Genomic DNA, 24,168 nt, shown 5'->3' with positions numbered 1-24,168 from the left:
ATATGATGTAATCTAATGAGTAGAAGTAATACAATATGATGTAATCTAATGAGTAGAAGTAATACAATATGATGTAATCTAATGAGTAGAAGTAATACAATATGATATAATCTAATGAGTAGAAGTAATACAATATGATGTAATCTAATGAGTAGAAGTAATACAATATGGTGTAATCTAATGAGTAGAAGTAAGGTGTTAGAATGAGCTCACTATAGAAATCCGATCCTTCTGTTCAGCTGTTTCATTCAACATTTTCGTCTGTTCCTGCTGCTGTTGAAGAGACGTTGCTTGTTGTTGATGCTGCTGGAAGTAATAGTCTGTGTCAGTGAAAGAGCTCTTGCTCAAGGAAAGGTTGGACCCTAATTCACATGAATCTGCAGGAGAAACACTGTGGGCCACTGGTGATGTTGGAGCACTGCACGAATGGTCAGGCAGGCCATTACTATGATAAAAACCAATAGAAACCTACAAGAAGATAAAAATAAAATGTGTGTGTGCATACTGTATTTATTGGTATAAAGAATCAAAAGAGACCAGGATTATACTACATTATGGAACTGCTATAATAGTTTAAACTGTAAGATGACAAGAACTTTGTGCAACTATTTATGTTATCAATAGCTTCAAGTACTTAAACAACAATATGTCAGTAGTCTACTTGGTGCAGTTTTCGATCAGTTTCTGTGAAGAAATCTTATTTTTCTTGAAAAAAAAATTAAAAGTTTTACAGTTAACTACCAGCTGAATATACTAAAAAAATCCACAATTTTAATTCATTATTTTAAAAATATTAAATTTATCCCTCAATTAACAGCTGTATCTTTACATATTTCACTTTATCACAAGACTTGAGACTGGTTAATAAATGATACATATATTAATGTATATTGCAATAACTTTTTTATAAAAGCAAATTAGGCATGGATCAAATGGATGAACATTTAATGACATTTCATATAGATTTTTATGATGGCAATAAAATCACATAAAAAAACAGTGAACTCATAATAATATAAAGGCACCTGGGATAAAGTTCCTGATCTATTTCCATAAGAATCAGAAGAAGTAGAATAAGTCTGTTGTTCAGGATATACACCAAGTTCAGTCTGATGAGTATAAACATTTAGAGATAGGCCTTTTGTTTCTTTTGCCAGACCCTAAAAAAATAAACTACTTTGACTTCATGCCCCTAAAATTTAGATTTTTTTTAACTCATGTAAACAAGTACATGTGCATTTAATGATGTTTTTTTTTAATGCACAGGTAGGTACAACAAAATAAAACACGATATTTTATAATGTTATCTCCACAAAACAAACTTTACAGAACTTTCATGAACGGCCATTACAAGATCTAATAAAACTTAATGCACATTTTGCACTTAAATTGCTACATGTGCTAACTGTCCCTAATTGTAATTTAGCAGTGTAAGAATAGAGAGAAGGCAGCTAGTCATCACCACCCACTACCAACTCTAGGGCTACTCTTTTACCAGTGAATAGTGGGATTGACCATAGCTTTATAATCCCCCAACAGCTGAAAGGATGAGCATGTTTGGTGTGACGGGGATTCAAATTCACGGCCCTCAGATTATGAGTCGAGTACCTTAACCACCTGGCCATACCAAGCCAATAAAATTATGATAGTTTTCTTTTTTTTTTTTATAACTGGCAAACCATAAAGTAACTGAACATAAATATGATTTAGATATTTTTTTTTATTTGGCTCCTACAGAACACTGTCATTACTGGAAGACAAAATAAACTGGAAAGAATGTAGAATTTTAGTTTATGGCAAAAATTTAAAAATCTTTAATAAATGTCTTGAGTCCTGACACACCTTAATGATATAGATTTAAATGAACAGATAGGTCCAGTGCTTGAAGTAGGGGTATCTTCATACATAAAAGGGTGATTGTGTTTTTCACTGTTTGGAATTCTTACTCAAGAAGCACAAGAAATAGGGATACACAAAATTAGATAATACACTCCTCACTTCAAGCATTGGGTGTGACAAATCTCACTATATACCAAATCTATATATGTTCTTAACACTTTCACTCTTAAAAAATGTTTTACATATGCACATTTTCTTTAAAGAAACTGAAAAGTGCATGAAGATCATCACACTCATTGAAAAATTAAAGTAACACCTGAGCTATTTCACAGCTGTCCTAATTGTATAAACTTAACGGTGAGTAGTTTAGAAGAAAAAAAGACATGTTAGTTTATAATGCAGAATTTGTACACACTATATAAAATTACAAGCAGTTAACTAATTTTAAATTATAAAAATATATAATATTATAAAATCAAAAATAAACACATTTCATTAGTCTTTAGGATCAGTAAAAACAATCAGTGGAAGTAAATAAAGTCCAGGAGAGTTATGTCATTTCACCACTAGATGGAACTGCTGATTAGGGCTGGGTCAGTATTCTTAATTTGTTCATCATAATTTAATAACAGCAGCAGAGTGGATTAGAAATTAAATAATTATTCTAGCACAGTAACAAGGTAAAATGGAATCAATACTTTTTCATGTTAGAATCTAACATTCCATATTTTGCACATGCAAACGTTTGCAGGTTATGTGAATTAGGTACTTCCTAATAAAATTAAACCCAGGTAAGAAATAAGTTTGGTCACTGATTAACAAGTATGTAATAAAAATATAATTAAATACTTCATTGCAGAAGAAAATCCTAAAATTAAGTAAGATGTTTAATAGTAATATCCAGTGTTCTCTCTAAGCTGCACAGTTGCAAGACTGCACAACAATCAAAGTGCCATGCACTTATTATTCTAGCCAACAGTAATGGTGAGGAGTTCTATGGCATTAAAGATCCAACCAGTCGATACAGCTACAATAACCAACTGGTAGCACTGCAAAGTAGCCTAATGATCCAATAGGGTCAATGGTACAACCCCTTCCCAGGAAAAAAAAAAAACAAAAAAATGGCAGTACACATACACAAATTACCTTGATACTGGTACACATGAATAAATCCATTTTGCAAATAGATTGAAAAAAATTAGAGAGAGCACTGGTCATATCCTGTTCAGTTCAGGTGATAATAGATTAAATCCTTTAATTTAATAAGAATTAGCACTTTGCAGAAAACCTGAGAAAAAATTTCAACTGGTTTTATTAAAATTTGAGCTAAAAATCAAATAAAACTTCACTTTAATAAAAATATGTTGTAACTTATGAATTACCCTCCCTGTACATGCACAATGCTCTAGTATACACTCAAAAACGTTTTTTTAATCTATTTTTTTATGTATTAGTGCAAGTTCAAAACATATTAATATCCACACATTAAATTAAAAAATGTTCCAAGTATTTTTTGTAAATATTGTTTTTATCTTCTTAAATTTAATTTTTTAATTCAAGAAGTAATTATAAAAATATAAAACTATTGTGAATTACCGTAACATCAAGCTGACATCATAATTACAAAAATATAAAATTATTGTGAATTATTGTATCAAGCTGATGTCATAATTATAAAAATATAAAACTACTGTGTACCATTGTAATATCAAGCTGATGTCATCATTATAAAAATATAAAACTACTGTGTACCATTGTAATATCAAGCTGATGTCATAATTATACAAATATAAAACTACTGTGTACCATTGTAATATCAAGCTGATGTCATAATTATAAAAATGTAAAACTACTGTGAATTATTGTAACATCAAGCTGATGTCATAATTATAAAAATATAAAACTACTGTGAATTATTGTAACATCAAGCTGATGTCATAATTATAAAAATGTAAAACTACTGTGAATTATTGTAACATCAAGCTGATGTCATAATTATAAAATGTAAAACTACTGTGAATTATTGTAACATCAAGCTGATGTCATAATTATAAAAATATAAAACTACTGTGAATTATTGTAGCATCAAGCTGATGTCATAATTATAAAAATATAAAACTACTGTGAATTATTGTAACATCAAGCTGATGTCATAATTATAAAAATATAAAACTACTGTGAATTATTGTAACATCAAGCTGATGTCATAATTATAAAATGTAAAACTACTGTGAATTATTGTAACATCAAGCTGATGTCATAATTATAAAAATGTAAAACTACTGTGAATTATTGTAACATCAAGCTGATGTCATAATTATAAAAATGTAAAACTACTGTGAATTATTGTAACATCAAGCTGATGTCATAATTATAAAAATGTAAAACTACTGTGAATTATTGTAACATCAAGCTGATGTCATAATTATAAAAATATAAAACTACTGTGAATTATTGTAACATCAAGCTGATGTCATAATTATAAAAATATAAAACTACTGTGAATTATTGTAACATCAAGCTGATGTCATAATTATAAAAATGTAAAACTACTGTGAATTATTGTAACATCAAGCTGATGTCATAATTATAAAAATGTAAAACTACTGTGAATTATTGTAACATCAAGCTGATGTCATAATTATAAAAATATAAAACTACTGTGAATTATTGTAACATCAAGCTGATGTCATAATTATAAAAATGTAAAACTACTGTGAATTATTGTAACATCAAGCTGATGTCATAATTATAAAAATGTAAAACTACTGTGAATTATTGTAACATCAAGCTGATGTCATAATTATAAAAATGTAAAACTACTGTGAATTATTGTAACATCAAGCTGATGTCATAATTATAAAAATGTAAAACTACTGTGAATTATTGTAACATCAAGCTGATGTCATAATTATAAAAATATAAAACTACTGTGAATTATTGTAACATCAAGCTGATGTCATAATTATAAAAATATAAAACTACTGTGAATTATTGTAACATCAAGCTGATGTCATAATTATAAAAATGTAAAACTACTGTGAATTATTGTAACATCAAGCTGATGTCATAATTATAAAAATGTAAAACTACTGTGAATTATTGTAACATCAAGCTGATGTCATAATTATAAAATGTAAAACTACTGTGAATTATTGTAACATCAAGCTGATGTCATAATTATAAAATGTAAAACTACTGTGAATTATTGTAACATCAAGTTGATGTCATAATTATAAAAATGTAAAACTACTGTGAATTATTGTAACATCAAGCTGATGTCATAATTATAAAAATGTAAAACTACTGTGAATTATTGTAACATCAAGCTGATGTCATAATTATAAAAATGTAAAACTACTGTGAATTATTGTAACATCAAGCTGATGTCATAATTATAAAAATATAAAACTACTGTGAATTATTGTAACATCAAGCTGATGTCATAATTATAAAAATGTAAAACTACTGTGAATTATTGTAACATCAAGCTGATGTCATAATTATAAAAATGTAAAACTACTGTGAATTATTGTAACATCAAGCTGATGTCATAATTATAAAAATGTAAAACTACTGTGAATTATTGTAACATCAAGCTGATGTCATAATTATAAAAATGTAAAACTACTGTGAATTATTGTAACATCAAGCTGATGTCATAATTATAAAAATGTAAAACTACTGTGAATTATTGTAACATCAAGCTGATGTCATAATTATAAAAATGTAAAACTACTGTGAATTATTGTAACATCAAGCTGATGTCATAATTATAAAAATGTAAAACTACTGTGAATTATTGTAACATCAAGCTGATGTCATAATTATAAAAATGTAAAACTACTGTGAATTATTGTAACATCAAGCTGATGTCATAATTATAAAAATATAAAACTACTGTGAATTATTGTAACATCAAGCTGATGTCATAATTATAAAAATGTAAAACTACTGTGAATTATTGTAACATCAAGCTGATGTCATAATTATAAAATGTAAAACTACTGTGAATTATTGTAACATCAAGCTGATGTCATAATTATAAAAATGTAAAACTACTGTGAATTATTGTAACATCAAGCTGATGTCATAATTATAAAATGTAAAACTACTGTGAATTATTGTAGCATCAAGCTGATGTCATAATTATAAAAATATAAAACTACTGTGAATTATTGTAACATCAAGCTGATGTCCTAATTATAAAAATGTAAAACTACTGTGAATTATTGTAACATCAAGCTGATGTCATAATTATAAAAATGTAAAACTACTGTGAATTATTGTAACATCAAGCTGATGTCATAATTATAAAAATATAAAACTACTGTGAATAATTGTAACATCAAGCTGATGTCATAATTATAAAAATGTAAAACTACTGTGAATTATTGTAACATCAAGCTGATGTCATAATTACCTGTACTCATCTCCATATCCATCCCTGATGAAACTTGAAACAATAATTATTTAAAGGCGACTGCAGAACAAACGATGTAAACTTGTATCAAAGGAATATTTTATATAATAACAACAGGTAACATGTTATGAGCTCCACTTTTCTGAAAACAGCACTATTATAACTGTTCAATATTCCCATTTAGGAATTCTTCAAATCTCTATTCAATAGCATCCTTTAGTTGAGAAATGATTGGGGGGTTATAATGATAGTTCAATCTTTTTAAAATTTAATAATAAACAGATATGGTGGGGAAGATTCAGGACTAAAATGTGTGTGTGTGTGTGTGTGTGTGTGTGTGTGTTGTGTCTATATTATATCCTACAGAAACAAAAGGTGGGGGAAAATAGTCCTCCTTTTATTCAACTTATATAGGCAGACATTATAGAAATATCATCAGAGAGCTTATCCTCATCAAAGCAGAAAACAGAGATCACAATATCACTGGACTTCTGAGATGACACGAGTGTGTAACAAATAAGTTGATCTACTGAAAGTTCAGTGTTGTTCAGTTCTGTAAGCATTTTGGAGGTATTTTACCATGACTGTTGTTCCAAGTTTAACTTTGGTATTTCACCATGACCTGTCATTCCATGTTTAACTTTGGTATTTCACCATGATCTGTCGTTTCAAGTTTAACTTTGGTATTTCACCATGATCTGTCGTTTCAAGTTTAACTTTGGTATTTCACCATGATCTGTCGTTTCAAGTTTAACTTTGGTATTTCACCATGATCTGTCTTTGGTATTTCACCATGACCTTCAAGTTTAACTTTGGTATTTCACCATGATCTGTCATGATCCGTCATTCCAGGTTTAACTTTTTCAAGTTTAACTTTGGTATTTCACCATGACCTGTCGTTTCAAGTTTAACTTTTGTATTTCACCATGACCTGTTGTTCCAAGTTTAACTTTGGTATTTCACCATGATCCGTCGTTCCAGGTTTAACTTTGGTATTTCACCATGATCTGTCATTCCAGGTTTAACTTTGGTATTTCACCACTGACATGTTGTTCCACATTTAACTTCATATCATGCCTTCTGCTACTAGCAACAGAATAATGGTTGTCCATTCTAATTCATGTTTACATACAACTATAACTGTTGTAAAACCATGTGCACCCCTATAATTTCTAGAAATGAAAAGAGGGTACTCCTCATAACTCTTTATACACATATATGAAACATTATCCATATGTTCATCATACAGACTATTCCATATGCTAATATGTAGTTTATAATCGATTGTAAGTGGAATGTTTCCTTTCTAAAAATGGTTATTACAATGTAATAATTAGTGAGGATGAAAACGAAATGAAATAAAAAAATCTTGTAGCTTCTGTAAAGGTTGTCTTTCATGTTTGTCAAATTTAAAAATCAAAAAACCATATTCTTTGTACCCATTTATTTGTTATTTTTATTTTCACAGAAAGTGTCCTAATTTTAACTTTTTTTTTAAAGCTAAAAATATAGTTTGCATGTAATGGTATCACTTTCACACTTTGTACAATAAAGAAAATTGCCATGTTTTTAAAATTTGCACTGAAATGGCAAACAATTCTTAAATAACTTGAAGAATTCTGTGAATTTTAATTGAATTACACAAGTCGGCTGCTTTTAAACAATGACCAATTAATAGTGCCATCTATAGAGTATTTTATATACTTTTTAACTGTGTTATCATATAACTGCATTAAAAAATATATTCAGGGAAGCTTACCTGTAACCCTCAATTATTACCAGTAAATATTTTCTTACTTAAGAAATAATGCACTAAATTTAAAAAGGTAATTCTTATGTATATTCGTATGGTTCTATAAAAATACCACAGAGAATGTCCTACTCCTTCAAACAGTTAGTTATGCTCAAAGCCTCGAGAAGTTAAAAATACACGATAGGATATCAGTGATATCAATATAATAATGAAATCCATTTCCACTCTGCTTGTCATTGTAATAATCTGAATGCATCTTTCTGCTATTCTACCTTTAAACAACGCTAATAAATTGATTTGTAGTAACATTGCTCAAGCAACCTGAGGTAAGCACAGTGTTTTTAAATAATTAGCAACTGTTAAATACCATTCAATACATATGTACAAATCAATGCCAGCAGTTATATAGATGATTGTGTGCATACAAACAAACATTCATATGAAGGTTTCATTCGCAGAAATAAAACTTGAAACACATGCCGAGTAAGTAACGAAACCAAACACTTTAATTCAAAAACATGCACATACATCAATCAAGGGTGATCAGACATAATTATAATAACAGATGTTTTTCTATTTTAACTTTTAACCTTCTGTGAAACATGGAACAATAGTTGTGAAACAATGCTTGTAAAACTTAAAGGAAACCATAAACTAAGATCATACACATGCCAAGAACAGAGAAGGTGGTTGTTCCATGACTGAAATAAGAAAAATAGAATGAGCATTGGCAAAAAAAATAATTACAGAAGATTTGTAACTGATTTTGTTTTGGAATCTCAACTATTTTAAAGTGCATTCACCAGTTTGATAAAAACATTGTTTAAATGTCAAAGGTAAATGATTATATGAGTGTGAACAGTAAAACATACACAATTTTAAAGAAACACATGTGGTGTGCATGCACATGTCTGTCTCTCTCTCTCTGTGTGTGTGTGTGTGTGTGTGTGATAGAGAAAATTAATACTAATAAAGTTAAGTAAACAAAATTAAAGGGAAGGACTGCATCAAAAACAGCAAATCCAAACCTTTGACTAATTAATATTAGTTTGTTATAACTTGAGTAACAAGCCAAAACAAAAATAAATTAAGCAAAAAATGCTGCATTAATTTAAAAGATCCCAGAGTAGAGGCTTTAATGGGGAATTATAAAATGTACCCTTGGTTTTGGAGGTGATAGGAGAAGTAAGACCACACTGTAGTGAGGATACACCGTCTATCAGTTTTAACCTCCATTCGCAAGTCTCACATAAGAAATAAAAGAGTAGCAACAGATATAGAAATTAGGAGGGTGAGATGTGGGTGCTCGAACTCACAACGTCTCCCATGTACATCAACCTTCAGTTGTGGGAAGGTGACTGCTCTCCAAAGTAAAGAAGAAAAATAAAGATAAAAAAAATAAGATATCACCATTCGAGGGTAAGTAAGTTAAAAACGTACCTCTTGAAGTAAGCATTCCACCTCCCATTATGCTAGAAAGGCACTAATTGGTAGCCCAGTAAATGAATTACACAAGTATGAAGCTTCCCATCCAATTATCCAAATAAGCTAGTATAGCTCTCAGCCACCACCCCTTTATTAAGTCTACTGTGACTATCATGCTCTAAACAACCCTTTGTATGCAGTAGTATGTACATCCACATAAAATAGTGCCAAGATGCTAAATTATCTTATTCATAACTAAAAATAGTTATTTGAAAATTAAGAAAAGTTTTCTAATTTTTATTTCTTTATATTTATTTAATACATTCTTATATTTGTTACAGAATAGTTTAATAATTTAATTTAAAGTTTCTTTATTAAATTCATTAACTAGTAATTTTTGTATCAGTATTTCAACATTACTAATAAAATATTATAATTTACTACAAATTTTACAATATCTGAATAATTGTGAAGTTATAATGGTTGTGACAGATGGGTATGGTACTTTACTACTAAAACACGGTAAGCCATAAATTGGAAACATAAAATATTTTTTTTATTAAAAATTTTACATTAATGTCCTAATCAATTATATTAATTTCTATCTCTAAATAATGTTTATCTGTATTAGATATCAAAGCATTTTCAATTTCTAATTCTGCTGGGTAAATAAATAGTATTAATAACATTATTTATTTCAGGATTATTTATACTAATTGAATTATTGGTAAGTTAAAGTAAAAATATCTGGATTTGTGTAACTTTCAATAAATTATGAGTATATATTTATTGAAAACTATGCAAATCCAGATGTCATAAACCTTAATATCCTTAAAAGATAGAAAACATTAAAATGTGTTCAAAGAATCATAAGTGGCTTTTAGGCTTACTAACTGTGTCATATGTTTTGGACAAAATATTTTGAACAGTAAGATTAAGATTCTATAAGAGTGTGGTCTTATAACAGATGATCAAGAACACGAAGGTCAGTGATAAAAGCTGTCCATATGCACAAGGCAATATAACCAAAAAGGATCTTTGTCTGGAAATGTTGTCTATATTATCATAACTTATGATTACTTCAAGCTCCAGATGTGCATGAAAGACTGTTTATTTGTAGTTAAGCACAAAGTAACCCTATGGACTACCTGTGTTCTGCCCACCACAGGTATCTTAACCCAGTTTCTAGCATTTTAAGCCCACATACTTACTGCTTTACTGCCGAGGGGCAGATGTGCATGGATAAACAGCTAAATAATTTTTCAGTGCTCACAATTTCTCAACACCTAACACTTAGCAATGCATTTTATGACCATGTACCCAGTGTTGTAAGCAGGCACAATGCCATTATACAAGGGTTTCATAGAAATGAATCTAAAACCTTAATGTCTTTTTTAATTATTTAACTGGTCCATTTTGATAATCATTCCATTTTGTTATTACTTTTACAATAACACAACCAACTGAAGTTGACAGTGTCAACTTTGAAACAAAATTCTAGTTGTTAATGGTTCAAATCTGTTAGCACTAAAGGCACAATTACATATAAAAAAATGATTAAAACTCTGGTAGTTCACTTTTGTTCTTCATGTTTAAATTTATCACAAAAAAAACAAACTATTTTTGTACTCAAATCATGTTACAGTTCCAAAGAAATATTGAAATCAAGTTGTATTTAGCACATTGAAACTTATAATAAGTTTTAAAAAATTAATAATTATTTCTCTTTGAAAACTATGAAATGGATCATAAACTAATAGAAGTCTATAAGAAATATCCATAAAAGATAGAAAAACTTAAAATATGTCCAGAGAACTTAAATAAACAGTGAAATTAAACCTTTATGAGGATCATAAAGTGATTTTCAGGCTAACTAACCATGTCGCATGTTTTTGATGAAATATTTTGAATGACAACACTAAGATTCAATAAGTACGATAAACAGCTTTTGAATTTCTCATTTAAAAAATAACTCCTAGCAGTATCATATAAATTAGGCAATAACAATCAAACCATGCACAAAAATGCAGACATATCACAGTACAGTGAAACTCATAAAGTCCCGTTCAGTAATAAAATATACTTTATACACAAGAACAAACAGCAAAATCATTTTCAATAAATTTATACAAAAACTAGTATGAGAAAGATGCAGACTTTATTTGTTCTTAGCTCTTTCTTGCTTTTTGTGTTTAATATGACAGTGTTGTAATAGGTACAACTTAGAACATTTGGATGGTACTCCGGTTCCTGGCATTTACCCTACTTCCACTGTCATTTGGATCATGTCATATGTTGAAGGTGTATTATAACCTACTTGTTGTTTTATAGTATGAGAACCATGCTGATGTACTCGACTTCTTGAACCACCACTACCTATCACCAACAAGTTTTGGTTATGATGATGACGATGTCGTGAAGATGGAGATGGAGAAGGACCGGGACTAGAATGTCGGCTGCCCCCTCGCTCCCCACTATGTCCACCACTGGAAGTTGGAAGGGTCAAACCTACTTTATTTATTTCAGGTCCTACAAATCAGAATAAGTAAATACAGAGCAAAATAAAAATTATTAATTCATTAAAGTTCTTAAAAAAACACTAATAAACTCAGAGAGCATCTGAGCTGTTTATTACAACTCAGCAGCAAAGGATGCTTATGAAACTCAAAAATATCTTCCTCTTTCTTTGGTTACTGTAAAAAATATGGAAATGAGTTTTTCCATGCAAAATTAGGGTGCTGCTACAAGAAGGTAGGACAAAAAAAATGTAATTGAAAAATAAGATATTGTGTTTTTGTTTTTGTTATTGAATTCGGCACAAAGCTACTTGAGGGCTATCTGCACTAGTCGTCCCTAATTTAGCAGTTTTGTTTGTTTGCTTGTTTTTTTTTAAATTCGCACAAAGCTACACGAGGGCCATCTGCATTAGCTGCCTCTAATTTAGCTGTGTAAGACTAGACAGAAGGCAGCTAGTCATCATTACCCACTGCCAACTCTTGGGCTACTCTTTTACCAATGAATAGTGGGATTGACCTTCACATTACAATGTCCCTATGGCTGAAAGGGTGAGCATGTTTGGTACAACGGGGATTTCAAACTGCAACCCTCAGGTTATGATTTGATCACCTTAACCACCTGGCCATGCTGGGCCTAATGTGGTGGTAAGTTGGCTCTCAACTTAGATCTCAATTACACTTGCACAACTTAAAAATATAATAAAATAATCTAAGTGTGTAAAATATTTTGTACCACAAAATAAGAACAGACAAATATGGTTTAGTTGCATGAAAAAACACATCACATGAATACAGAGAAATTGTTTAAAAAATTCAAGATAAAAGATAATTAAAAATGACAGAGCCATTAAATAACAGAGTAAGAACTTTATTAATCATTTGTTCTATTCCAATCAACAATTGTGAGTAAAAAGACTGCTTGAAAATCTCATTCAAAATACAACCAGGTATATTTTTAAAATAAAAAACCAAGTTAAGAAAATATGACCAAATATTTATAAATAAATGAACCAAAAAGAAAAGAAAAACTCTTGTCTTCTCGGTCATTGCATACCCTTTTCTGGTGCTATTCTGAAGTGAATACTGATAACCAGGAAGATTTTATTGTAGGTTTATGAAAGGTAGATTTAGTTGAAGCACTGTCTTCCTTTCTTATAGGTAATATCAGTATCAAAAACAGCAACACCAGTTTCAATCAAACACAAGAAGAAAGTTTATATGTTAATTACCAATTCTTGTATCTTCATGGATAAAATTATAGATACAATCCAAGCAGAACTTGAAAACCCACCAATAATATGTGCATGCTGCTGTTGTGGAGACAACGATGAAGGAAAGTTTCCAGAAATGGCTTGTGGTGAATTTCTTGGACTGTAGGGGGAGCTAGCTAATGTTCCTGAGTGATCCTCTATATCAATTGGTGTAATAAGAGGAGAAGGAAACTGTAAGTTGGTTAAATCTGGTAAAGAACCAGTGTTACTGGACATGGCAATATGCATCAAACTACTGTCATCGTCCAAGGGATAAACACTGTCAAATCAAAAAACAAGAAATATAAAAACCTGCAATTTTATACTGACAGCAATGAATTGATCTTGAATTCTAAGCAAGTATTCATTTTAAAAATCAGAGCAACAACTGTCAAAAGTTAATGTACAAATCTCCCACAATAACCACCTCAAAAAATAAATTGCATACTGGTTTGGTTTATAATTTTGCATCAAAGCTGTACGAGAAATATCTGTGCTAGCTGTCACAGATTTAGAGGTGTAAAACTAGAGGAAAGGCAACTAGTCATACCACCCACCACAAACTCTTGGGCTACTCTTTTACCAACAAATAGTGGGATTAACCATCACATTACACATTCCCATGGCTGAAAGGGCAAGCATATTTGATGGGCTTGGATTTGAACCTGTAACCCTCAAGTGCCCTAAACACTTGGCCATGCCAGACAATTACAGTTGAATCAAAATTCTTACTAAACTTTTACCACACAAACAGAGCAAAAGATGAGTAACAATAAACATTTAGATATTAATTATTCAAGAAAAAAAATCTTTAATAAAATAAAAGCATAATAATCATCTTGTAAATTTTGGTTTGTTCTTATACCTATATGGTCACCAACATGATAAACTTTGGCAATTAAGTTATGTTTTCTTTTGGTCAGTGTGTGATTTTTCTTATACAGTTACGACAGAAAATGTTCATACCCCTGTAAGAACACTTTCTGTCGTAACTGTAGCAAAGCTACATCGAGCTATCTGCTAAATCCACTGAGGAGAATCAAACCCCTAAATTTAGCATTATAAATCCACAGATTTACAGCTGTACCAGTGGGAAAACTCCTTTTGATCAGTTAGAAATATCCCATACAATTAACCAGTAACCTGTTACACGTACATGAAATGTCTTGAAACAGCATGTGCAGCACACCACTAATATTTTATATAAAAATTCTAATATTTTACAAAAGCAAATATATTTTCATTTACAATTGCCACAATCCAATTGCATGTTCATTAGAGTTTACTTACATAATAGTTTTCCTATTTGTTATATATTTTGTTTAACTACATATTTTTATACCATGGTTGCCAAGAGTCATGTTACCTACTGAGGTAAACAAATGAGTACTAGGCCTATTACACTTTATTCTTATAACAAATTCAAGACTGAATAAATAAACTCTAGAGTGAGAAGTTTCTTAAGTGTGAGACCCTATCATTTTATGATATGAAATATTTTGAGATCTTCAGAAAAAAAAACAAAAATTACCAATAAATAATGGGCTGACAGAATTGTGTAGTAAAGACAGTTCTTAGAGCTTCTAACATTCATAAATTAATAAAACATCAACTTAAGATTAATCTTAAATTTATCATTTGCTCTGATCACTAAACCTTGAGCCTAAAAAAAAAATACCAACAATCAAAGATTTCCTTTGACAATAGCATACTAATGCTATTCTCTGTTGAAATCATTACTAAAAAGTTGACAAACAGAGATTACCCAAGAATAACAATAATTTTGCTTTTCAGATCACCGTTTTGGTTTAAATTTCTTGAATTTTGCTCAAAGCTAATCTGTCACCATCTGTGATAGTTGTTCCCAACTTTATAAGTGAGAGAACAGAGAAAAACCAGCTAGTCAACAGCACCTATCATCAGCTCTTAGGTTATTCTTTACCACTAAAAGTGGGTTTGAGAGTTACCTTATATGGCTGAAAATGCAAACATGGTGGCAGGGTTTCAATCCATAAGTTAAATGCCCTAACTACTACACTATACCAGGCACTGGTTTACAAAAAGCAAAATCCAATTGCAAAAGTAGACTACAAGATGATTAGATATAGGCTAATGAATCACCCCGATAAAGCTCTAAACAGTTGTCTTCTACACAAAGTGTGTGTGTGTGCGTGCATATATATATATATATATATGGAAATCAGCTCTAGGACAGACAACAAACTAATACAAACTGAACAGTATCAAAATGCTTCATTACAGAAATGTAAAACTATAAAAAAACTTTCAGGTTCAATAAAATGCATGACAAAATTTTTATATGGCAATTATAAATTTTGTACCCTCATGAATAAAATCAAAATTAAAGATACAATCTAAACAGAATTTGAAGACCACGAATAAAGTGTATGTTAAATCTGCACTCTAAACCTTAAAACTGCTCACATTTTCCCACCTATTTTGTTCCTAATAAATATCGGACCATCTTTTAAAACTGCTTCAAAGTTTAATCTTTATATTTCATGACTAACAGAAAGCCAAATATATTCAGCCTAGCATATTTTTCTTATCATGAACAATAATAAGAAAAATACAAATCATTACTTACTCTATGGAAGGTACTTCACCAGATTTTGGCAAAGATTGGGACAAACTCGGGAGAATATTATCTTCTGGTTGCTAAGAAATACAAACAAAAATATCACTAATCTTTAAAAGATAACTTGATCTACCTTGGAACCTCAGAAGACAGTTATGGTCCTCCTTAACTTATCTGTTATTACTCTAAAAAACATGCATCCTAAAAATAGCTGGGCAAACATAGTTTTCATTACATAAGGATATTCAATCCAAAGCAGATCACTCCTCCCTGCAAAGCTTCTATAATCCATCTAATATACAGATACAATGGTGTCCCAGCATCCAGTTCTACAGTCTTATCACAGTTATCCATATTCAGTTATTTGACTGGCAAGTCTTTGTACAGAGAAAGCACAAATCTGTTTTCTATTTCTAGCTGTTTGAGGCATGTGACAGTTGAACAGAAGATATTTCTGTGTAGTAGAAAGTGTGCAGAACATTGGTCTGATAATAAGCAGAGTTCACACCTTGACCTCTGACTATACTCAAAGTAATTGGAAATTCTCTTCACCTTCTAACTGGTAGAAAATGGCATAAGACTTATTACTGTCAAACAGCTACACATACACTTCCTCAAGCATACCTCATATTACAGTTTTCAACAGCAAAATATCACTCACATAATTTTCTACAATTAGCATTCCCATTAACAGATGTTTCTGTTTTGATTAGTTTTATTTTCAGTTGTAGTTTCGATGAGATTTGTAAACTGTGGAGAGTAGGCATGCAGGAAGTAACAAAGTGACATGTATACTGCTGCTCTGTGAAACAAAGTAGTTTGACAAGGTCCCAAAACTAGGTAAAGTTCAAGTTTCTGAAATACATTTTCAAAAGAGACAGCTTCTGCAGATAATCCTAGAGTAGTTTTGTACAGAATTACACAACAAAACTGCTAATATTTTTGTTTTTCACATCAACTTTTCCATTCTGTTTTTTGTATCTGTCTGTACCTAAAGTCAGTGTTACAGCTGCAAGATGTGTTTTTTCAAAATCAGCATAATAATTTCCCTTATATCAGGTCATCCCATTAATTGTGTCTGAAAATTTAATACAGAAATTGCATCATCATTTCTGTTTTTATAGAAGGCTTTAATGACTGAGATATGTAGTAGGACTTGTATAAAAATGTTCAGACAAATAAAAGAAACTAACCCAACTCCACTTTTTGAGATCATTAATCAAATAAACCCTTATGAAGATGGATGTGTCTGAGGAGCACATTAGACATATAATGTTTTATGAGTTTAAAAAAAGACAATAGTGCAGCAGAAACTACACAAAACATTCAAGGTGTTTATGGTGTGGAGTCTCTCAATGAAAGTAAATGTCGAAGGTGGTTTCAGAAGTTCAGATCAGGTGACTACAGCTTAAGTGATGCGTCACGTTCAGGTTGTCCTGTTGAGTTTAATGATGACTTGTTGCTGGCCGCACTTGATGAAGATTGTGCTGTAACAGTTGAAGAACTAGTACAGAAGCTTAATTAAACCCATTCAATGGTTCACCATCATCTCCAACAGCTTTGAAAGGTGTTAAAACTTGGGAAAGAAGTCCCCCCATGATTTGACAGAAGCCAACCTAAGAGCAAGAATGAACATTTGCACTTATCTGCACTTTTGTGAATGTAACTCACCTATTTTGGACAGGTTAGTGACTAGAGATGAAAAATGATACATTATAAAGATGTTAAGTGCCACAGATAATGACTTAGTGCAGGTACATTGGCTAAAGTACAACCCAAAATGGAGCTCCACCCTAGGAAAGTCTTGTTAAGCATTTGGTGGGATACTGTTGGTGTGATCCACTTTGAGTTGCTGCCACTCATTGTAACACTTATATCAGACTTCTGTTGTCAATAGTTAGAGTGCTTGAATGTTGCACTGAAAGAAAAGGGAATAATACATTGCACCATACAGCAAGGATCACATTTGCAAAGACTGAAGAGCTAGACTGGGAAAACTTCCACATCTTCCTTATTCTCCAGACCTTGCCCCATTTGATTATTACCTATTCTGAAGTTTGCAGAACTATCATGATGGAAAAGGGCTTGGAACACATGAAGATGTCAAAACTACCCTCTCTACATTCTTTTCCTCCAAATCCCAAGAATTTTATAGAAGTAACATTCAGAAGCTTATGAATCATTGGCGTAGGATGTAATTAATAATAATGGAATATACATTATTGATTAAATAACAGTAAAAGTGTTTAAAAATCCTTTCTGTTTTTCTGAACCTAAAATTGGATATTACTTAAGGGACGGCCTGATATATATATATGTATATAAAATATTATCATGGTGTCATGAAAAGAGAATTTCAACATAGTTTGATACAAAATTATTTTCAATACATATGATTCTAAATATTATTGAGTTTACACTCACCAAAAAAATGGTAGCTGTTAAAACAGCACTACATATATGATACAGAAGGAAATGGTGCATGTATGACTCATGCAGCTTTCCAAGAAGAACCTTGTTAAACATGTTAGGAACTATTTTCTGGAGCATGGATGGCTTTTGCCACTTATGTTTGTGTTCATGTATTTTCACTTGTTACAAACAAATACATAAACAACACCTTTTGTTTTTAAATCACAGTTGAGATACGACTTGTTTCAGGTCTCTTTTTGGATGGTCCTAAATTCCCCAAGTTGATCAGTATTTTTTCGTTTTCCAATGTCATTGAGAACAAGGGACATTCTTGAAAATCATCAATCTAAGATCTAAATACATCTAAATGTATAAATATTTTGTATCAGAAAGAGTTGTTCCCTATAGTGATTAATTTCCTATGGTATTGTATTAATTACATGCAAACAAATGTCAAAGCACAGTTCTGATACATGCCTTTCCACTGTAAATTTATACTGGCTGTGGTTGACACACAAGTTGTTGATTTGAACATTCAAAATTGTTTTTATACAATTTACTATGCTTTTCATATCTAGTGAAAACAAATTTTTAACAGACATGAAACTTCAGCAATGTAAAGAAAGTACAAGATATAACTGGTATTAATTTTTTGTTGTTGTTCAAGTGACTCACAAATGTCAGAATTATTAATTATTAAAAGATTATAATACATTAAACAACCAACTTCCACAGGGATTAAATCTCTATTTTTAAAATATATCTATATACAATACAAAATAAAATTCAATCTATGGTTACTTCCTCTTACGGTAAGCCCTTTACTCCATTGAAGCAAATACCACATAAAATATGAATAATTTACAGATTAGGTAAACCTGTATAAATCTTAAACACAAATTAATATTACTCACTTTCTTAGGATCCGAGATGGTTGATGATGTTTGTGTCCGGTCCTTTTCGTTACCTTCAAAAGATAAGAATGCAAACATGAATTAACAGCTTAAAAATTAACAAAAATGTTCATATATTTGAAATAAACACCGACAAAACAGACAAAATTAATACAGAAATGTTTACTGAAAAATACTGAATTTTCTTAAATTAAAATTTTTAAATCAAATGTGATCAGAGATTTTTTATTTACAATAATAATATTATGGAAAGACTCAATCTAGGTGAGAGGTTAGCAGCTTTAAAATAAAGTATTTCCAACAGTGAAAGAATGAAAAATCCTCAGAAAGTATGAACCATAAGTTACCATCTGTAAATGTCCTTTCAACTTTCATACAACTACACCTGGCCCAGCATGGCCAAGCGTTTTAAGGTGTTTGACTCGTAATCCGAGGGTCACAGGTTCGAAACCCAGTCGCACCAAACACGCTCACTTTTTCAGCCATGGGGGTATTATAATGTGACGATCAATCTCACTATTCGTTGGTAAAAGAGTAGCCCAAGAGTTGGCGGTGGGTGGTGATAATTAGTTGCCTTCCCTCTAGTCTTACACTGCTAAATTAGGGATGGCTAGCGCAGATAGCCCTCGAGTAGCTTTACGCGAAATTCAAAAACAAAACAAACAACTACACCTACACTTATAACAAGCTAACCAAAATAGTGTAAACTATTTAGTTTGTCTATGTTTTGTATTTCACACAAAGCTACACAAGGGCTATCTGAACTAGCTGTTTGTAATTTAGTAATGCAAGGCTAGAAGGAAGACAGGTTGTAATCATTAACCACTAGAAATTATTGGGCTACTCTTTTACTAATGATTACTGAAAGTGACCATCAAATTATAACATCTCCAGACAGGGATTCAATCCCACAGTTCTCTGATTGAAAGTCAAATGCACTACCACCTAGCCATACTGGGCCAAGTTATTTACACATAATTAGCCACACGTAGTAATGTTTCCATAATAATTGGTACTATATATACAAAGAGCAGTATTGCAATTTGAATTAACAGTTTTTAATTCATTCTTTAACGTATCCAATCCCAATTCAAACTGTTATTTTTTCCCCAATGAACTACAAATTTTTCTGTATTAATCCTGCTCATAAAATAATAATTCAAGTGTGAATATCCTTTAAGAATTTGTGATGGAATACTGAACCTCTTCTGAAAATCATGCTTTAATACAAAAACTCTTTATTTAGAAGGTTTTGCAGAGAATGAAAAGTTCCAATCGACAGTGAAAGAGAATCCAAAAAGGAAACTGTACTATGATTCTCTTAAACGTGATATGACAAAAATTTTTTTCCTTCTCGCCACAATTAGAAGTTTTTTTGCTGAATAATTATAAGTTCCAGTCCTTTTCTTCTTAAAAGAAACAAAAATCAGAGGTTATGTCACATGATTTTTGATGACGAGAAACCCACTTGAAGTAAAAATGTGTTCTCAAGATGACTGGTATGGGTATTAGCACTTTAATTAAAATAAAGTACAGAACAACATTTTGACCTTCTTAGGTCATCTTCAGGTTAACTTGAGAATACAGAGAGTGTGATAGCTTCATAACTAACTCAATTTATAAATTATTTCTGGTAATGTGAATATAAAAGCACCATTTTTTTTATTAAAATTATAATTATTTGTACTTATATTCATAATATACTTATAACATTTGGGTGTATTCAAAATAGCCACCCTATAAATATGTTTTTCAATTTGTTGCTTTTCAACTATACCACTTGCATTTTCATTTATCGAGACATGAACAAAAAAAAATCTCTATCATGAGAATTCTAACTTCAAAATGTAGAAAATGTAATAAGTCTATGTGACAAGAGCTGCAGCTATCCTAAACATTAACTTTGATGACAACTCTCTACAAAATCTGAAAATACTGTTGGTGTCTCCATGAAAACAATAACATGAAATTTTCAAATGGCAACACTTAAATGACATTCATATTAATGTGGTTGTTTAGAATTGTTTAGCGACTGGCTGATGTCTTAACTAGATTGACACATCTCATATCTACAACAATCTTAGAAAACCTAAAAAAAACAACTCTTTTATGGAAATTAGTAGCCCAAGCAAATCAAACCACTAAAACTAAAGTTATGCCTTTTCTATACTGAAAATATATTTCTGATATAAACATAATCAAACATCTAAGCATGCCCTATACATTCCTACACTCAGTTACACAACCCCCTTCAAACATGTGGTCAGATATCAGTCAGTTACCTCTTTCTTTCTTTGTGAACCCGATGATGACTGAAGAAGGTCGAAACGTTGTTTGCTCCTCTACATAACAATTTTCTCAACCCAAACCAGCCGTTTTTACATATATATTTTTCTCTACAAGAGGGTTTTCTCGTCATAACTGATTATTATTTCATCATGGTGATCGTACGAGAAGTGTAGGACTTTGTGTTTTCTTTATGTGTTTGTACTTATCTATGTAACCATTATGTCTGAACTGACATACCTTACACCACTATTAACAGTACATGCTCATACGATCGTAAAGAGACTGAGAAACTTAAAACAAAGAATTATCAATAGAAGAAATCACATCTATTTCATTCAACAATGTAGAAAGGAACAACTAACCCTAACTTTGTAAAGGTAAAACTATCAAAAAATTTTAATCAATGCACAAACATTATCCAAAATTTACAAAAAAAAACTACTTAAAGCCATGTTGAACACAAAATACAAAGAACTACATGAGTTACAAAAACAAAAAATGAACCTAGACCATCAACTGGCATGCTGCATTAAACCAGAGATTTATGGACTTATACAATGAAACATAAACCAAATCAACACCAGGAATTACAGGGACAAAAAGATCTGCCACAACAAAAAACTAGAAAAACTAAGATGCAAACAACAGAAAAGTCACCAACACAACAAACCATTGACTAACCTCATAATTAACAGATCAGACCGACAATTAAACACAGATGAGATACATCTACTTAACAAAGGACTCAACTTTGCAATAGCACCTGGGTACATTCCAACCTTAGAAATTAAAACATGTTTAGAAGACCTAGCCAGGAGACTTTTGATATTTTCCACAGAAAACAAAAACAAGAAAACAACCAACAGAAAGAAGACAACTTCAACAATTTTATTGACATCCAACAGCCAAACTTCCCAGAAAAAATTAAAAACTTATATTTCTGATATGTACTTACCTCTTCTCACATAAATAGCTATTCTCATTTCAGTGCTGCCCTCTATGTGTAAAAAATTTTTTGCATGCCACAATCCTTGAAGCTCACACTTGCCTTACAACTCGCATACCAATCATCATACAACAAACCCTCCACCAATAAGAGTTTGGCACACTCTCCAATGCATGTACCTCCCTCTACCTAATTCTATAGAACTATCACTTTGACTTTTGGCAGAAAATGGAATCACCAGTTTTCAGGAGAGGAAAGAAAGAAATTGTGAGAGGAGGTAAGAACCTGTAGTAAATATATATTCAGTATAGCAAAATTATAACTTCTGATACAGTATATTACTTCTTCTTGCATAAACAGCAAGAACCCCAGACTGAATAGGTGGAGAGACTGATGGGAAAGATGTAGCATACCATATTGTTACTTCTTGATACAATATGTTAATGTGAGAACATCAGGCTGTTTTTTGTTAATTAACTCTCTGAAAATGGGAGGACAGATTCCCTGGACTTTTCCTTTGTAAAACAATACAAAAATTTAGTTACACAATTATAAGTTTGAAACCTCACACAAAATAAAAACAGAAATAATAAATTTACACTTTATTTAACAACAAAGTAGTCAGAGAGTTGGTAATGTGTGCTGGCACTCAGATACCATTCCTACACTTAGATGTTTATGTTTAGTGACAGCAGCAGATAGCATTAGTAGTCTTGGGATAACAAAGACAGGGTGTGCAAGTTTAGTAGCAATAAGAATTGAAAAACATCAAACTGTTAACCCAAAGTTGAACAAACTTTAAGTTAAAAGAAAACCAACAAACTTAACATTAAAATAAGGTTTTAATACTCCCAGTCTGCAGAGCACAGACATAAAAAATCCATTACATATTTTTGTGCTTAAAAAATGAAAATGACAATGCTTGTATTACTTCGATAGTTGGAATATAAAAGAAATAACAGAAACACTCATTTCAATTAGTTGAATATAAGTTTGATTAACTGCCAGTAGATGGCCAGAAAAAATATAAAATCAATCAGGTTATTACTTTTGTGACATTAAACAATTTAACCATAACTTTGATTAACAGTTTACATGTAATCAGTTTAATTATTGATCACAAGTAATAGATTAATTAAATCCTCTGGGACTACTCAGTACTCATACATGCCAATTATTATTTTTCAACTATCTTGAAAATTCTACATCTCACTAACAATAAGAAAAGCATGGTTATTTGAGAAACAATCCAGCAACTCTCATACTTTAACTCTGAATCCTTATAAAATCTTCGATATTGAAGCACCAGCCTGACAAAATTGTTTGAGGTTGACTCAATGGGCTCAGAGTAATTATTCAGACTTTACAAAGCAGAATTAAGTTCAGTTTTGACCTCCTTAGTTCATAGTATTTACCCACAAATTTTGGTTGAGATAATCCCAACAGGTTCAGAGGAGTTAGAGTGCAAATAAACACACATTTTATCTTTATATAGAGAGATATATATAAAACCAACACTCACCTAATCCCTTTTTCTGTGAAAGTGATGTGGTTTGGTGGAGAGCTGAATCAGAATTGGTCCTACAGGTTATTATATAGTAAAACAAACAAAAATTTAAAAAAGGTCTAAAACATTGCAACCACATATATATAAAATATTATATTTTCAGTATCTTATGATATTATAAAAAACAATTCACTCTTCTGTTTCATACCAAACAAGTTTCAATAAATTAACTGTTTAACAAAGAACTTTAAAAGTGGTGTTTAACAATAGAAAAATCATTTAGAGAGATCAATCA

The 24,168-nt window shown here is 30.9% G+C and overlaps 1 protein-coding gene across 5 annotated transcripts in view; it reads right to left on the bottom strand.

Moving 5' to 3' along the window:
• The window catches only part of LOC143238745 (CREB-regulated transcription coactivator 1-like), a 68,570-nt gene that overhangs the window by 26,235 nt on the left and 18,167 nt on the right, over positions 1–24,168 (bottom strand). For all 5 annotated transcript variants that reach the window (XM_076479260.1, XM_076479269.1, XM_076479276.1 and 2 more), the window contains 7 exons: positions 23,889–23,947; positions 19,132–19,184; positions 15,815–15,885; positions 13,248–13,486; positions 11,758–11,969; positions 1,026–1,160; positions 214–468 (listed from right to left, as the gene is read on the bottom strand). In XM_076479260.1, coding sequence (XP_076335375.1) covers positions 214–468; positions 1,026–1,160; positions 11,758–11,969; positions 13,248–13,486; positions 15,815–15,885; positions 19,132–19,184; positions 23,889–23,947 — 1,024 coding nt within the window. The remainder of the gene's footprint in view (positions 1–213; positions 469–1,025; positions 1,161–11,757; positions 11,970–13,247; positions 13,487–15,814; positions 15,886–19,131; positions 19,185–23,888; positions 23,948–24,168) is intronic.

Source organism: Tachypleus tridentatus, chromosome 2 (assembly GCF_004210375.1).
Source record: "Tachypleus tridentatus isolate NWPU-2018 chromosome 2, ASM421037v1, whole genome shotgun sequence".
Taxonomy (NCBI): Eukaryota; Metazoa; Arthropoda; class Merostomata; order Xiphosura; family Limulidae; genus Tachypleus; species Tachypleus tridentatus.
Note: the sequence above shows the minus strand (reverse complement) of the source record. Positions and strands in the feature narration are given on the sequence as shown.